Here is a 19,083-nt window from a genome sequence, read left to right as displayed (position 1 = left end):
TAATATATATATAGTTATATATTAACTTACTAATTAACTATACTTATATAATATATATATATATAGTTATACTTATATACTTATAGTAAATTAGTAATATACTAGTTATTAGTTATAACTTTAAGTTATTATATATATTAAATATATATCTTTAAGTTATTATCTATTAGTACTAGTGTAACTAGTGTTATGGACATATTATTAGTTACTAGTTAGTAGTTATTACATCTAGACTATCTAGTTATTAGACTATAGTAAATAAGTTAATAAATATTACTAATTTACTATATATTAATAGACTAATAGTATTAGTATTAGTATATTACTAATATATAATATATTTATTAGTATACATTTTTACTAACTTAAATATATTTTTACTAACTTATTAATTTATTTTTACTAAATTATTAATTTGTATTTTAACTTTTTTTTTTCCCAATTTTTTAAAAGTGAAAAGTGGAAAACCCTAATGGGTTAGGCTGAAACGGCGCCGTTTCAGCCTAACCCATTAGGGTTTTTCACTTTTCATTCCCCCCCCCCCCCCCCCCCGGATTCCCTCCCCTCCCCCTTCAGACTTTCAGTGTTTAGTCACATCACCGATTCCCTCCCCTCCCCCCTCCCCCCTCGATTCCCTTCCCCTCGCCTTCACCGAAGCCTTCTTCCCTTCTTCCCTCCCCTCCCCCTGCGCCGAATCGATTCTCTCTCTCACACTTCAGAAATCGATTGTCCCCTCCCCTTCCCTTCTTCCCTTCTTCCCTCCCCCATACCCAGTTCCCAACTTCCCAAATCGGCAAACCAAGTCATCGCACGGTGCCAAGTCCGACGCCAGTGCCATCGCAGACCTGGGTCATCAGTCATCGCACGGTGCCATCGCAGCCAGCCAAGTCCGACGCCATCAACGCCGTCGCCCAACTCCGACTCCGTTCCGACTCCGCTCCGACAAGTCGGAGGCGGAGTCGAAGCGGAGTCTAACACCTTCGGAGGCGGAGTCGGAGGCCGGATTCGGCCTCCGATAAAATCGGAGTCGGAGTCGGATGACTCCAATACCGACTCCGATTCGTCGGTGCTCAGCCCTATATTTATGGATTCATGATTATATATAGAGAAATATTTTTTGCAGTCGGCAGATGCAGTCGGCGTGCAGTCGGCTGTAAAAAAAAATTAATACAGGACCTACATAAAAAAAAAATATTTTTATAACTTTTTATAATTCATGTAGGTCCCCTTGAATATAAAAAAAAATTTTTATAATTTTTTTTATTCATTCTGTACAGTCGACTGCATACCGACTACATTTAATGACTGTATGTAACAAATCCCTTATATATATTGGTGTAAGAAAGTGCTGGAGTTTTTTGCAGAATGTTTTGTTGTCAGCCGTCCATGTTTGCTGCAACAAAAGGCCGAAAAGCTGTGTAGAAGTCACTGGAAATTGTACTTAATTAAAGTAATTTGACACATACAAACAAGTTTTGAAAAGAAAAAGTAAATAATAATAATAATTGTGATTTGGAACAGAAAGGAATGGTGGCCAAATAGGATTCCTATCCTTTATTTAATTTATCAAAAACTTTATGCATAGTTATAGTTATATATTTTTTATATATTTTATTAATATAATTAATCAAATTATTTTTTAATATTAAATAATTATTTTAATTAATTATATTAATAAAATGTATAAAAACTGACTCTATAAGATAACTCTTTATTTATTACCATAGTATGATATGCGCTTTTTATTTTTATTTTTATCTTTTTTCTTCTTCATTTTCCATATTTAGATTAATAGAAAATATTTTTTTGACATATAATTTTAGAATGTACAAGTTTTTAAACACACTATTGTACACATCGTTCTATTTGAGAATGATAGGCTATCTAGTTGAAAATTGCTACAGATACAAAAGTGATTAGATAAAAATAAATTAATAAACTGATGTTACTTCATATAGTCTATTATATCTATTTTATAATAAAAATAATTTTATAATTTGATATATTATATCAAACCATATCAGTTTATGAATTTAATATTGTATAATCCATTTGTAGCTAAATTATTTTCCTTTATTGACTTACTTGTATTGTTAAAAAGCAAAGAAAATTACTCTTGAACGGCTAGAAATGATGCATAAAACGAATTGAACCAAATGTAAAATGGAATAAATTAAATAAAAACCTTTAAGTTTACATGAATTATAATGAGCAACGACCTTACTTCAACATGAATTAATCAACATATATATGATTTATAGGGAATATAATATGCTTGGGACTTGAAAAAAAAAAAAAAAAACCACATTTCTTAGAAAAAATTTGCAAAATTCCTTTCACAATTGGTTAAGAGAGTAAGCTTATATCTTATTTTTCTCCGATCCATTTTCTTTTAAGGAGAAAATATGATTGGTCTATCAAGTCAGTGTATAAAGTATATTTAATAAAGTATTTACATGACATAATTTGATTTAGGTCTTATTTGATTACACAGTTCAGATGAGATGAGATGAGATGTTTTGTTAAAAGTTGAATAAAATATTATTATAATATAATTTTTTAATATTGATTTTGTTTTGAAATTTAAAAAAGTTGAATTGTTTATTGTATTTTATGCGAGAATTTGAAAAAGTTATAATGATTATATGAGATAAAATAGTTTAATTTTATGTAACTAAACTAGTCCTAGAAGATAAATTTTAAATTTCAAATTTTACAATAGAAGTAGAGAAATAATATTTATAGTCATGAAGTGAATAAGCACCACATATTTTTTTGAAAGAGTAAAAAAATATAGACTTCACTTAAAAAATTAATTTTTTACTAATAAATTTTACTTTTTTAAAAAATAAATACGTAATATTTATATAATTTACAACTGTATCTGATATTAATAACTTAGATGAGATGGGTTAGGCTAAAAATAAGAGAGGAAAGAAAACTCAACATATTTTCAAGTCAACATCCTGAATTGGGCACAAGGCGACAATTATTTTGGCTGATGAAACGACAAACGAGGACGAAGTAAAGTAAATGGAAAATAAGAAAGAAGTGGGAGATAACAAGGAACCCACTGCCACTGCCAACTTTCTGATTTAAATGAAATTAAGCAACACGTTATTTTTATGAGGAATAGTTTAGTTGTAAGTATAATTGTATATTAATATGTATATTAATTTATTATGATTAGTCAAAATATAAATTTTATTAAAAATAATAATAATTTAACTTTTAACTAAGAAAAAATTAATATTGAGACGCAAATTAATATGCGACTTTATTTATACGTAACAAAACTCTTATTTTCAGTAGTAGTAATCAAGATATCCTTAATCCTCTCACTTAATTCTATGCTGTATTGATGTTGAAAACATGTGATACCCCTTTTCATTATATGTGTCTCAATAATTGCAAGTGCTTCAAGAATTATTGGGTGGTTTTGTAGTAGGAAGATATGATATTTTTGTCATGTATTTAATGACATGACATAATGTGATAGGATGTGTTGTGGACGTGTCTCTCCGCGACTTACACTAGATCCTTTGCAACCAAAGAGTTGAATAGTTTGAGAGTTCTAGAGAATACCTCTGATATTTAAGTTAATAATAATAATGGAAATCTCTTTTACTATACGAATGGATTAGGTAGCCTTCAAATACCTGGGTCGTCTGTACATATGGAGTCTGTGAGACTTTTGTTATTATGTGATAGCGAGCTTATCTGTTATTCGGAATTTAAGTTATGGATGAAGAACTTATCTATAATCAAACGATCAGATAGCTTTCCTTTCCCGAAAGACTCTTAAACAGTTATCATCTCGATGATCATGATGGATTGGACTCTAAGGGGATCAAGTTCTTTGGGACCTTGGGTTAATGTCCCAAATTGTACCCAGATCTAGAAGACATCCCAATAGACCTCGTAGTGGTATTCTAGGCTGAAAGCATCACGAATTCATATTTGAAAAATATGCAATAAGTAACTCAAATTTGTCTAAGAAATCTTGGGGTCGATTTTTTTTTTTCCCTAAAAGTATTGTAGTCTTGGTCCTTCAAGTTCCAATTCTCATTGTATTTAATCTAGAAAGAATAAAAATGACATTAGACGAATTTTATTATTATTATTATTATTATTTTATATTTTTTATGTGACTTTAAATAATTTATTAAAAAATAAAGAAACATAAATTCATTCATATAAAATGAAATATGAATACATAATTCAGTTACATTACTGCATCTAATAAAACCCGAGATATAAGGAAACCAGGACATTGACGCCACCATTGAATTGTATATTCCATTAGCCTAGGGTGACGGGCTAGCAAGTGAGCAGCCTCATTATCCTATCTTCCAATACGAAGCACCTTGCATGCTTGAAATTTTCATAACAAACATTGTATTTCCATAACCAAGGGACTTATAATAGTGAGATTTTGTTCTCTAGAAATCACAGCTTCAATAATAGATAAATAGTATATAGAAACACACATTTTTTCTTTTAAAAGGCCTAATAGGAGGAGTATAGTAACTCTTTATAAAGTTCAGGATGAGTTTGTTTCTAAGCCGTGTGAGACTTCTCAATACCGCTCCCTCACGTGTGGACTGGTATTTTCGATACCATCATCGTGGGTAGGTTGCAGGAGCCCATCATCGGTCATAGGTTAACCTGGCTCTGATACTATATGAAAACACACATTTCTCCCCTTAAAAGGTCTAATAAGAAGAGTATGTTAACTTCTTATAAAATTCAGGATGAGTTTGTTCCTAAACTGTGTAGGAATTCTCAATAGAGTCACATTCTATAATTAAACCACATATACCAAGATGAAGAACCATCTGTAACCCTCTAATTGCAACAAGAGCTTCAATCCCATCCAGTTCAAACTCACACACTTCTCTCCCACTCAATGCCATCAACACTTCACTCTTATCATCTTGTCAGATAACCCTGATTCCAATAGATACAAAATGTTTAAATATAGTCCATCACAATTCAATTTTACCTTATAATAAATATTTTTTTTATTGTAACATATTGCATCATAACATAATAAAAATATAATAATTAAAAAAATTCTAAAAGGAAAACTTGTAGCATGATTGTAACTTTTGTCGGCAACCTACTCTTGAAAAAAGAATCTTGAGATGAATGATGGCATTGACAGACAGTTTGGTTTATGACATATCGTACCAAGAAAATAAAAATCTTCAATAATATTTCATTATTTATTATTATTATTATTTTTCAAAGAATAATCTCTCTCTCTAATCTCTATCCCTCTGTGTTGTCACTTATCACATGTTCTTGTTGCTTTCATGGTAAGTTGGCACTTGATAGGAGCTGCCAAAGTCCTATCCTTTTCAGCATAAATGCTAAGCATGTTGCCTTTGGTGTCAAGAGACTGTCAATTCAATATCAAAGCAATAGAGATGCAAACTCTGGGAAATCATTTGGAAATTGTAATTAGGGGCCTTGGGGGGGAAGAAGGACAAAGTTTATAGACATTTTTTTGCATTTAGACACTATCAATCTTTTCAATTGGTATCTTCCCCCCTTGTAGTTGAATTTTCAAGATCGGATCTCCTAACTCTTAGAGGAGGGTCGGTAAGTTGGATAGTAAGTTCAGATAAGATTAGCTGAGATGTAAGTTAAAAATTGAATAAGATATTATTAGAATATTATTTTTTAATATTATTATTGTTTTGGAACTTAAAAAAGTTGATTTGTTTATTATATTTTATTTAAAAATTTTAAAAAATTATAATAATTAGATGAGATAAGATGAAATATTATTAGAAGATGCTTGAAAAATAAAATGAGATGAGATGAAAATTTTGTACAGTAAGATAATTTGTGAATAGTAGTAAAATAGTTTGAATTAATATTTTATGGAGATTTGAGAAATGAGAGAGAAAAAGTTGAATAAAAAATATTATAAAGTAGAAAATTGTTAGAATATAATTTTTTAATACAATTTTTATTTTGAAATTTGAAAATGTTTGAATTGTTTTTGGTTTTTGTTTGAAATTTTGAAAAAGCTGTAATGATAAGTTTATAAATATTGTAATAATAAGTTTGAAAATATTTATATTTAAATAATATTTAGAAAAAAAATGAAATAAAATAAGATATAATGTGATAAATCAAAACTATTTCCCAACATCCTTTTAATGTGCGATAAAAAATGACAGAGCTTCTATTGTAACCCAATTTTAATATAAGAGTTATGTCATATACAGTTAATTTTATATATTTTATTGATGTGATTAATTAAAGTAATTATTTTATATTTAAAAAAATGATATAATCAATTATATTAATAGAATATATAAAAGAGTATGTAAAAATGACTGTAAATAAAATTTTTATTAATACAATTAGTGTTTTTTTTTTTCATTTTAATTCAAAGTAAAGGATCATAGGATTGGTGCAAAAAATAATAAAATAATGTGACACGTAGGACAGTTGTAGTAGACTTGTAGTAACTGTATCAATACTCATATGTGATCATTGACATCGATAATTTATCGATTTTAATAATGAAGGACCCTTCCCTGTAGGTTTGACATATAAATTAGATAAGAAAGAATATTTATAGTCATAAAATATGTTATTATTATAATTATTTAAAAAAAATATGTAAATATAAAATTTATATGAAAAAAATTAATTTTATTTTTTTAAAAATAATTATACAATATTTATACATTCTACGATTTTACGTAATATTAATCAAATTAGATATACTTTTAACAGTAAGGCATTATCCATTTAAAACCAAATTCATTTAAATTTGATTAAAAAATTTCAACTAATGTTAACAGTAGAGCAATTATAAATTAACAGTAGAGCATGTTCACGTGAAAGCAACTAATGTTAAGATTATATTCCTCCAACTAGATTAGAGGAATATAATGGACTCCATAGTATTTATTAATTATTTAATACCCCTAAAACGATTTATTCGAACAATTATAAATATTTTAAGATCTATTTTATATGTATATCCCACTTATATTCTTAAATACCGACCCTAAAATTTGCTAAAAAAATCCAAATCCTAGAAAACTTACACAAGGTAATAATGCAATAGAGCTCATTATTTTTTTCTTCTTATTTTTAAGGATGTATATACTTTCTCATTTGTTCTAGGGAACCCTTCAATTTTATATTTTTATATTTTTAATTTTTTGGTGTTGCTTGTGGTTGCCCACAGCCTTTGAATATCTCTTGGAAACAGTATCCACCAATAATTTCTCTCTCCTTTTTCCTTTTCCTGAGCCAATAATATCCCTTTTTCCTTTTATTGTACATTGAATTAACGGCTACTTTGTCTGGTTAAACGTTATTTTCTCCAAATTGTAAGATTTGCTATGGATTTTGCTGTGGGAATTAGAACAATAGATTTTGCGTCCACACAAATGAACCCTCGAAAATTATGTTCAACCAGAACCGCCCATTTCAGTGGTATAAATGTACAGTTCTGTTTTCCCTCCCTATATTTGTTCATGACCTGTTTGATATTCTGCCTTGCTCAAGAGAAAGAGAGATTGAAAGGTCTGCTGGTGGAGGAGGATTTGGTGAGTTGTGATGAAGAATCCGTTGGACTGAAGTGAGAGGGACCCCACACTTCACGTCCATCATCGTCTTCATCAAACTCTTATCTTCTCTTCCTTCTTACCACCACCATCAACACCACCAACCCCCCACAAGATTCTATTATCTTTGCTTCTGGTGTCTTTTCCATTAGTTTATACAGATTTTGAGGGTGCACCTAATTGTGCTTCAAATCCCAACTTATTCCCAGATCTTCTTTCCACCTTATTATTCTCAAAAAAGATTTATCAGTAGACTTCAAAGATTTTGGGGATATGGGTCTTTGTATGTAGACTTATCTTTATCATTCATCTTGGGTTCAAAGTTTTCCTGGTGTCAGGAAAAATCTATATCAGATCTGAGTGCCCCCACCTTCGTTAGCTTCCTGAATTCATCCAGTGCTGTCCCCCCTCCCAATTTACTCTTTGTATGACACCTGCTGAGTTTGTCTGTACGGTCGGCTTCCTTACTTGGAGGGCCATTTTTCTAAAGCGAAAAGAGGGAGAAGAAGCTCTTAGCTTCTTCGGCCTTTTAGATTGGATTGGCTAAGCTGACTTTTCATCAAAGTTATTTCCTTTGAGTCCCTTTAGTTGCCCATCTTCTGTTCTGATTAAACTTTGACAGGGAGGCCCACCGTTGGGTTTGGTGGGCTTTCTTTCAACCACTAAAAACCCATATGTGGTGAAAGTGATGGGAAGATCCTTCTTTGCTTGTTTATGTTAAGGTGGTTGAGGAAGAACTGAAACAAAAATTCAATTTCCTCATTATTGTACCATTGCTTTTAAAGTCGATTGGTTCTTCCTTTGGTATTGCCATATTCATTGATGAGCAACCCGTTTTTGACCCTAAATAGTTGTACCCTTTTCCAATGCTACTTTACTTATTGATCACTTGCTTCCCCTTCATCCTCTTTATAAAGTCCCTCCCTCTCAAACCGCTCCCACCACCAGGGGCTAATGATATGAAATTGTCGTTCCTCTGGTTTTGGAAAATCTTATCATTGTTTCACATATCTGAATTGATAAAGGATACGCTGTCAAGTTGCTATCATTCTCTAGTTCCCTACAATATGTCTCTAATGAAGAAGAGTCCAAGTTCTAAAGTAGAGAATGTTGAGGAGACCGGAGAGATGTCGGTATTGGACTTGCCAGAATTGGCCTTGGAATGCATTCTTGAGAGGCTACCTCCTGCTGCACTTTGTAGCACGGCTGCTGTTTGTAGCTCTTTGAGGGAGAGATGTATGAGTGACCACCTTTGGGAGAAGCACATGAGACAGAAGTGGGATAGAATTATCGGTCCAGCTGCATACAGGGAGTGGCAATGGTATATTGCTTTGAACATGGACTCTAACAATCTAAAGCAAGGCAAGCAAAGGGGCCTCATGAGGTTTCTATCTCTTAGTTGGCCTTTTTCATGGTTTAGATGGAGGGTTGACAATGGTAGCAAGCAAAGAAGTTCTTTGCCGGTTGATAAAATTATGGGTTGGTATCTTGCCCTTGAGAGTGGCAGGTTCTGTTTTCCTGCTCAGGTCTATAACCGCGAGGTACTGACTGTACTAATGTGAATTCTTTTACAGATAAGTTTCTTTTAGCTTCAGTTTTATATTTGCTTATCAGTTTTTTTAACCAATTAAGCTGTTTTGTAGAATGGCCATGTTGGGTTCATGTTGTCATGCTATGATGCTGAGGTTAGCTATGATTGCCGTACTGACACCTTCCAAGCCAGGTAATTGGACTGACGGCCTTCTAAGAACATAACTTTGAATGAGTTTAGTTTTTTTTTTTTTTTTCTTTTTAGGTTTTTTTTCTTGATAACCTACTCTGGATATTTTAATTAATAGCTTTTGTTTGAAAAAAAGTTAGGCTTTTTTAATCAAGAATTGGGAGATGATGATGTACGGTTATTTGATTTGGATGATTATCTTTCCATTGCAGGTATCCACCTCATGGAAGAAGAGCTGTTCCTATTGAAATTGGTGTGCCATGGGAAAGGCTAAGAGCACCACCTGTTGACACTGCTCCACACGACCTCCATATCTCTGACTGTTTAAATGAGTTACGCCCTGGAAATAATATTGAGATTCAGTGGAGAAGAAATAAAGAGTTCCCTTATGGTTCGTTCCTTGCAGAGATCTCTTGCAATGAATGTCGATTTCAGTTTTATCTAAATCAATATAGGGTCTCTACTCGTTTTTATTTTCTAGATTCTTTTTCTTTGTTTCATTTGTTCTTTTATTACATGATTTGGGTTGCTAGGAGATGGATAAAAGGAAGTCGTTTGAAGAAACTTCATGAAAGAATGAATACTTTTTTTTTACTTATCAAAAAAAAGAATGAATATTTTTTTTGCTAGATAAGAATAAATACAATGATGAGAAATACAAACTGACATGTCTGTTACTGGTTTTTGAAAGAGAGGGAGGGAGGGAGAAGTAAAATCTTTTTCCTCTAAAAAACATAAAATTTGTTCAAGCTTGATCGCATTTTTTTTTTTTTTTTATATTTTTCATGTTGCCTCAAAATATAAGCTTGATCACCTTATTCATCCCCAAAACTGGTCACATGATTCACACCTAATACTTGCACTGTCAATCTAAATCATTTTGGAAAGTTTCATTGTAGGAAGTAAACTTTTTTTTATCAATAAGAGCTTGAACGTAGCTAAAGTTTTATTTAAATTATTTATCCTTTAAATTCATCTACCATATCTGAAGTCTATTATACGATCTTTTGTTAATGATAATCACACCATCATTTGCAGGTTGGTGGTATGGTGTAGTAGGTCACTTGGAATCATGTGATAGAACTGAGAATCACTGCCGTTGTCATAATAGTGGTATGTTGATCTCATCTTTTTTCCTTGCATCTAGAACTTTACACTTTATAATACTGATTTGGACATAAATGAAAAAGGAGGTGGGGAGGGATTGGACTGGAGCTGATTCCAAGTTTTTCTGTGTTTCTGTCTGATAGTTGGGCAGAGTTCAATTTGATCTGCTTTAAGTTTACTTATCAAAAGAAAAAAAAAAGTTGGACAGTGCGTATTTTAGCATAGCAAGTTTCCCATCTTATCCATAACTGTCTTGAGAAGAGAAAATATGTGTAGTATAAAGAGAAAAAGATGGGGGGTTAAAAATGCATAAATATTTTTTTGATAGGTCTTTAATAATTATCTTGTAAGAGGCCAATAGCATCTCCAAAAATGTGGATGGCATGAATGTGAAGTTTACTTTCGCTGAACACGCCAGTTTTAGCAAAGTCCCTTTCTTGAAATCCCATTTTTCAAGTGTGGACCGCCATTTATGATATTTGTTGGTCCCAAGACATATCTTTGTCAGCATGTCATAGTTTCCACGAACATTGTGATAATTTCTGTCTCGGTGGAATATTTATGGCCAACCACACTGACAGAAACACAATGTTTCTAGTACGCTGTCTTTTGCCTAGTAGTTGTTCTTTTTTGTTATGAGGGCTATTATGGTGGAAATTAGGGGAGGTTTCAATAGTGAGTTGAGATTAGATGATATAAAAGTTGATGGTTGAGTAAAATATTATTATAATTTTATTTTTTAATATTATTTTTGTTTTGGGATTTGAAAAAATTGAATTGTTTATTGTATTTTGTGTGGGAGTTTGGAAAAGTTGTAATGACTAGATGGGATGAGATGAGTTGAGACGCTTATTGGATTCAAACAACCATGCTTCCAAATTTTCTTTGATTGTTTTGTCTTGTTGACAATCAAAATATGCAATTTGGCAAAGTTGCACCTCGGAGTGACATGCATCTACCATTCATTTCACGAGAAATTTCTGTCCTTTCCCTGGTCACAACAACTAAATAAATAATAATGATCAAGAAAATAAAAGCATAATAACGAAATAGTTTCTGCTTGTTACTTGTTACTTGCCACTTGACACAGTTCCGTAGTCTTTTGTGTTAAAACAAATAAGTTTACTTTAAGCAGGTAAGTTTTTTTTTGGCATGTGAGCAAGTGAAACCATTTTGTACCTGACTTCTGACAGAGGCTGAATTTTATATATAATTGATATCAATTTTTAATTCTTTTAACACCGGAAGCTTTTGCCTAGGGATGATTTGGTTCCATGCTTTGGCATGTCAAACCTCTTCTTAAAGCAAAGTGATAAGCCTGGTACTTCAACAATTTTTTTTGTTTTGTCAGTTAGCCTTTACTAATGAATATGCATAATATGGATACATCAAATAAATAGTGTATACAGAACAAACCAGAAAGAAAATGGCAAAAAGAAAAGGATATTGGTAGCAGCAAGTCCTGTAGGGTAGTCTGGATGCTAATTGTAAGCCTTCAATTTCTGCCACAGACACTGTAGTGCTGGAGTTCAATCAGTACACCACTGATTCGCGGTGGAGATGCACAACCATCAACAGGAAAGACCACAGGGAAGAGGGAAATGAGGCAGATGGATTTTATGGAGGAATCAGAAAGCTTAAGAACCAGGAGGAGATTTCCACGTGGAAGCAGCTTTGGCCAACTGAAGTCTTGGAGTAGCATACATTATATCAAAAGGGGCCAGTAAACATCACCATCTGCAAACACATGCAAACATTCTTCTGTATCAAGCGAATTCCTGAATTTTCACTTTGTAAAAGTGGATTTCAGAAGTTGGAAAATCTGCTACCTATTCAGTCACATGGATGTGGAGGCATGATCCCTTTCTTCCCCATCTTGCTGTTAAATTTTTTTTCATGATAGACTTCAGGATGTTCTTGTAATGCCAATCATGAAAATTTCCTCCCATTTAGGCCAAATTGCTGTACAAAAGTACCTTAACAATTTGCTGTAATCAGTAGTTAATCTCTCCTTGTTTTCGTTGAGATAGCAATAGAAGAATGATAGCTTTGAGATCATACATCATCCATTTCTCTGGATTTCAGGTTATCTATTGTTTACTGTCAATCAAATGGAGGATTGTTAGCATCTTTTTTGAACATCAAAGGATGAAGACTAACTTCTATCTAGGTATCAATAGTTTTTGTCCCAGATTTTAGCACAACCTCCTTAACTTGGAGTGCATTTTTTTTTTTTTTTTTTTTTTTTTTTGGGGTTTCAAAGTCAGAGATGTTTTTATTTTTTGGGTTCTAAAATCAGAGATGCATGTCTATCCGTTCACCTACATCTATATGATTAAGAACAGATCTCAAGTCGAGCTTCCAGCATAATGATGATATATCATAACAAGTAAATCGTAAGGCTCCGATCAATTCTCAATTTTTCTTATGCACGAAGTTTTGTTTCTATGTCCATAGCATATAAAAAGAACTTGCTTCAATAGATTCTGGCAGACCTTCCTTCCAATATAAGACATATTGTTTAACTAACATGCATCACGAACAAGCTGAATCTCTGACGGAGACTTGCTGCTAAAACCCAATATAGAAATGTATTTTGTGAGGAGTTTCAATATGAGTTTTGCTATATACAAGCACAGTCGAGCACTAATCTGTGTACCAATACTGATTTATTCATATTTAAAATTTAAATTAATATTGTTTTCAATAAAATCTACTTTTTGACCAATCACATTACATTAGTGCACATATTAGTGCACACTTGTGCTTGCAATTATATTTTTCCTTTCAATATTACATGATGTTACTCTTTTTTCGTAGAAAAATTTATTTGCAAATCTATTTTTTGACACACCAAACCTACCATTTAAATAGAAAAAAAGTTTTAATATTTGACTCAACTTGAGAAATGGTATCAATAGTGAACACCATTCTTTTACAAAAGAATTACATAGCATTTGCCTAGTCCACGACTATATCTAGCATTACTCTTTGCTGGGCATGCAATCTGTAAACATTTTAAATTTTCTTAATTTGCTCTAATTCTAGTGCTATAATTTTTTTTTTAAAATATTATCCATTTCTAATCAATATGTATATATTTATAAAGAGAAATGATATTTGCAGTTGCGGTTGTACAAGTATCGCACAGTCTCTTTGAAAAAAAATAAATTAATATGGGATCCATATGAAAAAAACTAGCTTTTTTAATCATGGACCCACTCTTTTTCAAAGCGATTGCGCGGCGTTTGCATACTCCACGACTGTACGTAACATTACTCATTTATAAAGGGTGAAAGGTTCATTTAAACAAAAAATATTTACAAAATCTAGGAATGTATAATAGCTTTGTCTAATTATTAATACAAAGATACACTAGCCTAGATACTAATAAACATATATTCTCTCTCAAGTTTGAAAACCAAGCACAAGCCGAATACATTTGTAAGCAATATTGTTCTAGATGAGGCCAAGCGAGCGCGCAATATGTTTTCTTGAAGATGGTCGTTGATAAAGAGATTCGTGGCAGATGCTGCGAGCACTCTGCATAACACCATGATTATTACAATGAATAAGAAAACTATTTATCTGACGAGCATTTATGTTCTTTAAAAATCATCATAGCGATAAAAGGGTCAAGCATGGGATATCCAACCTCAGTTTTAGAGCAGATGACAACAAACTATTTCTTGCTAAGTCAAGAAATCAAAGAAATTTTTAGCAAGAAGCAATAACTTATAGTTTTAATAATTTGTACAGTATCTGAACCTTATAGTTTTCTGATTGTCACTTTACATCTCCTCAAGGAAGAACAAATCGCCGGAATTTTCAAATGTGATTCTGTGGAGGCGTGTATTGGCACTCAAGAATTTCAGTCTTTGGCAATTAGTTCAGATGGCAAGTTTCTCATCAAGGTAAAATTGCTGCATAAAGGGTCTCTTGTTTAAATGGTTACTAACTACAAAGGTGCCAACATTTGCAGAAAATATCGTTATCCCTCTGATGTTTAGATTATATATGTATTTAATCTGATGCTAACCCAATACTTGGCCAATATATGTTTGAGTTGCAGTATTATGAGAAGATTGGAAAGCCTACTTGAAATTCTGGCAGGGTGCTCATGATGCAGAGATCCTCTCATTGATCTTTAGCCTCTCAAGCAAAAAGTTTTTGGTCGTTGCTATTGGTTTATTTTGCGATTATTTTTCGAATTGGAGTGTAAAGTGCTAGTTTTTGCCACTCCTTTTTGAAAGCACTGCACTGGAAGCCTGAATTTTGACTAATAAAAACAGGGGCCAGTAAATCATTTTTTCTTAGAGTAAGCCAATGCTTGTAGAAGTTGTTAGGGCAAGTATCCATCCCTTTGAAAGGCAGATTATTGTGATTATTGTCAATATCAATCTACTGGGGTTGCTTGAGATGAGATTGAGGACTCACTATATCGTGCGCAGTGTTATCTTTGCATTATTTCTAATTTGAGCTAACAAGTTTTGTATAGACTGCTATCAGCTAGTGTAAGGCAGAATTGTTAAAAATACTGGCCCTTCTGACTTTATTTAGGAGATCTTGTTAGAAATTGTCCTGATGAAGTCGCAGAATATATTTACTATTTTGTTTTGAATAAAGGGAAAATGCAAACAAACTGAGGGAAGCACAGTTTAGTACTCTTATTTTAGTATTCTTATTTTTAGACATTGTTGTATTAATTGTAATTTTCTACAATGATTTGTACACGTTGTTTGTTGGAGGAAAGGTCATACTGCAATTACTTTTTATGGGCAGATATCAACGTAGGAGAGGGAGGAAGAAGTCTAATGTGAAAGAGAAGAGATTCAAAAAAGGGAGGAGAACATTCAAAATGATCGGGATGAACTTCATGTACAAATGAAACTCTTTGTAACCTATGATATTGTAATATTCATTATCTAGCAGTTGTGTATGAAACTCTTTGTAACCTGTGATATTTAAAATATATTATAAAGTGTTGTCATTTTGTCAGACACTTTGGATTTGGACTTGCTTTCAATACTTAGAATATCATAAAATAGTTAAAATATCCAATGCCATCAACAATACATCGAAAATGCCTTCTTTACAACGTGAACTATACTTGTACAACCGCCTGAATAGAGATACAAATCCACCATGCAAAAATAGAGTTATTCCAAAATAGAGTTCAGGTATCCCTATGAAGTGCCAAGACAGATGAATCCTTTGTTGCAATAACTAAAACTTTCTTCTCAAAACTATGTAAACTGCAGCCTTGTAATTGGTTTTGATATACTGAAACCTGTATAAAAAATGAGTAGCCGAGTACTTATTCTAAGCTGAAAAAGAATAAAGCAACAATCTTCTCACCTCTTAAAAATTCATTAACCATAAAATAGAAGGGAAGTCTAAAACGTCTTCTCACCTCTTAAAATAGCCAAATTGCAGCAGTCTACAACTTCTTCTCATCAATCCTTGAGAGGGCCATGATATTGGTAGTCCACCTGAAAGTAGTTTCAAACATTATGTAAAAATCATGCAAATCTTCTCATTACTTGTTCAGCATAGAATCAAAACAGAATGGTAACTATATTTACCTGAGAAATAACGCTTTGTTGTGTATTTGCAATTGTGGCCTGAGATTTTGATTTAGTGAAAATCAAATTCACTGCCTGTAACTTCCGTGTCATGTCTAGGGTTTTATCTTCGCTTTCTGCTGCATTTGTGGCTACTTCGTAACATATTTTTATCAAACTAGAGTACCTACTAGCAGCTGGTTTACCACTCAAGTCATCGTAACTGCTTCGAATGAGAGCATATCTACGTTTAATGTCCTTCCTCCATCTGTCCATAATGTACTTTTCTGGCAACACTCGAACATCCCTTGCGACGAAAATTGCAAGAATGTGCCTACATATAATTCCTCTCATCTCAAATAGTCCACACATGCATTTCGCTTCGCACTCATCTTCATTAAAGTATGCCAGCAAAGTTGATCGTTTGATGCAATCTTCAACTTGCCTTTGATCATTAACTTGATATGTTGTAATCACCCCTTCCGTTTTTATGAGAACGCAATGAGAATAGATAATTCCCATTACTTCTGCCTGCACTTCCTTAAACTTAGAATTCGTGTACACTTCTTGAAATTTCTTTTCCACGGGTAAATGAGATATACATGGGACTGTGGCATTAAATGAGTGAAACTCCGCTGCCATCTCATTCTCTACTTTCTTCCTCAGTGCATTGTCAAATTGATCAATGAATTCTTTTAACGTAGTATCTGAATGTACAAATCCATCAAAAAAGACGTTCATGCCCTCACTCCTCTGAGTTGTGCTCATCCCAGCCCAGAATGTATCTTTCAGGTATACAGGAACCCAATACATTCGCTCACTATAGAGACTTTGAAGCCATGTATTCTTGTGCAAATTGTAAGTGTTAAGAAACACCTCCCAAGACTTCTCAAACTCGCCAGAAGTCTGAGAATCATAAACACATTTTTGCAATGCACTCTTCAAACCACACTTAAATTCAGCATGTAAGCCCAACTTCTTTGACAGTTTTCGCATTATGTGCCACAAACAGTATTTGTGCCGGGTGTTGGGAAAGACTATTGCAATAGCATTTTTTATGGTCTTGTCTTGATCACTTATGATAGCTTTTGGCGCTCTCCCATCCATACATTTCAACCAAGTCTCAAACAACCAAACAAAAGTTCTAATATTTTTACTTGATATCAAACCTGCTCCCAACAGTATTGATTGTCCATGGTGGTTAACACCAACAAACAATGCGAATGGCATGCCATATCTGTTCGTTAGGTATGTTGTATCAAACGTCACAACATCCCCAAAATACTCATACGCTGCTCTACTACGTGCATCGGCCCAAAAGACATTTTGTAATCGTCCATCATCATCAAAATCCATCAATGAGTAAAACCCATTATTCTTATATTGCATTCTCTCAAAATAACCACAAAGTGCATCAGCACCTCCTTTTCCAAGTCTAAGGTGTCGAGCCTTGTCAATATAATTCCATGCATTTTTCTCAATAAATGGAAGTCTCTCAAATCCACCAGCTTCGACAGCCAATGTGTTAAAATTTTTGGCCATACCCATGCCTGCCTTGTCGTTAATATCTAACTGCCTCTTTACGTTCTCATCAATAGCTTGATTGCATCTAAAATTTTTTGCCTTTCGTGGACTTAGACCATGGTTGTGTGCATTTTGAACAGTAGTTATGCATAAGACACCATCAACAAAGATTGCATTAATCTTCGCCTTACAATTGGTCTTCGTCGTTGGGCGTGGTTTAGAAAGGTTGGTAATACGGTTCCTCGCCTTACCACCATGAGCACAACCTATTGTTACATATCTAACACTCCCATCCTTTTCTCTTCTACTTCTTTGGGTCATTATTTTAAATCCAGTCTGTTTCCCATATTGCTTATAGTAGTCAATGAGTTCTTGCTCAGTTTTAAAAAACATCCCCGATGTTGGTTCTGAAATCCCATCATCAACATTCTTAAGCGTTGGCTCTAAAACCCCATGATCCTCATTCCCAAGCGTTGGCTCTACAATCCCATCATCATCATCATTTCCCGGTGTTGGTTCTAAAACCTCATGATCATCAGTTACTTCCTCATCATCTCTCAAATTTGGGGTATTCATATAAGTACTACTTTAAGAAAAGAACAGCGATCGCCTAGTAGATGTGTTTTCTTCTCCTTTCTCCATCAAGAACAATCTTGAAATATTTAACCACAACATGAAATTAAAAAAAATTAAATAAGTACAAAAGTTTGGTACTAAACACAACATTGTTCCAAACAAACACTTGCTTATTCTAACATCACAAAGCACAAGCAGGGGAATTGATGCTACAAGCATATTTTCAGTGTATAAAATTGATACTACAAGCTGATTTTTAGTGTATAAAATTGGATTTGGATTTGCCTTTTTATATCTTTTTCTGAAAGGTTTAACTCATTGAAAATTGGGAGACCAGCTCACTCTTTTTTCTCCAGTTTTTTTCCTCAACAAAAGATATCGTGCAAATCAAAAATCACATGACAGTGGAAATTTATTGGAATGAAGTTCTATGTTCATAAAACAGATTTCACATAGTGGTTGTAATTTTCCGATGGAAAAGGACCGCTGTTTGCTTTTTGGTTGTTTGTTTCGCATAGAAACATGAAAAAATAGAATTTTTCTTGTTTGTTTGTTAATGCAGCTATTGCTTGGATGTATGGCCCGTAACTATTGATGAATATGTTCCTTGGTTTTGTGAGGATTTTAATCAAAGTAAAATGCATGCACCAGAATGATTAAAAAAGAAAAAAAAAAAAAAAAAGAAGCACCCAAAAGTCGGAACAACGTCGTAATACAAGCACCGAGAACAACCTGTGGAGGAGAACCACACTGCGGTGGAGAAGAATCTGGTGGAAGAGGAGGCCGGCGATGGGCAGTGGAGGAGGTCGCCGATTGTTGGGCTGAGAGCTTGAGAGGGAAAAACCGGAAAAATTGCAAGAATCAAATTCGTTCCGAGTTTGGGGCCTTGGGCACAGCGATCGACTGGGGTTAATTTAGAAAATTACTTCATACACACGTGCGCACGTGTAGGATTGCAAAGGCGTCCGGGAGGCCAGGAGGGGACTGTACT

The 19,083-nt window shown here is 33.3% G+C and overlaps 2 protein-coding genes across 3 annotated transcripts; one reads left to right on the top strand and one right to left on the bottom strand.

Moving 5' to 3' along the window:
- Window positions 1–7,351: 7,351 nt before the first annotated feature.
- Window positions 7,352–12,486, top strand: LOC122295077 (F-box protein At2g26850-like). Its single transcript, XM_043104108.1, has 5 exons — window positions 7,352–9,142; window positions 9,245–9,324; window positions 9,534–9,712; window positions 10,360–10,434; window positions 11,940–12,486. Exons 1-5 carry the CDS (start codon window positions 8,468–8,470, stop codon window positions 12,125–12,127), a joined length of 1,197 nt encoding a protein of 398 aa, XP_042960042.1. The 5' UTR covers window positions 7,352–8,467; the 3' UTR covers window positions 12,128–12,486.
- A 1,243-nt stretch (window positions 12,487–13,729) lies between these two features.
- Window positions 13,730–18,956, bottom strand: LOC122295076 (protein FAR-RED IMPAIRED RESPONSE 1-like). 2 transcript variants are annotated; one of them, XM_043104106.1, is made up of 4 exons: window positions 18,825–18,956; window positions 16,014–18,168; window positions 15,842–15,920; window positions 15,438–15,718 (listed from the first exon to the last, which is right to left on the bottom strand). In XM_043104106.1, the coding sequence occupies exons 2-3, from the start codon at window positions 18,090–18,092 to the stop codon at window positions 15,885–15,887; spliced, it is 2,115 nt and encodes a 704-aa protein (XP_042960040.1). In that variant the 5' UTR covers window positions 18,093–18,168; window positions 18,825–18,956; the 3' UTR covers window positions 15,438–15,718; window positions 15,842–15,884. The 2 variants fall into 2 exon arrangements, with proteins under 2 accessions (XP_042960041.1, XP_042960040.1); XM_043104107.1 differs by lacking the exons at window positions 15,438–15,718; window positions 18,825–18,956 and adding an exon at window positions 13,730–13,971 and having other exon boundaries at window positions 16,014–18,593.
- Window positions 18,957–19,083: the final 127 nt, after the last annotated feature.

Source organism: Carya illinoinensis, chromosome 14 (genome assembly GCF_018687715.1).
Source record: "Carya illinoinensis cultivar Pawnee chromosome 14, C.illinoinensisPawnee_v1, whole genome shotgun sequence".
NCBI lineage: Eukaryota > Viridiplantae > Streptophyta > Magnoliopsida > Fagales > Juglandaceae > Carya > Carya illinoinensis.
This window is presented reverse-complemented; position numbering and strand designations above follow the sequence as displayed.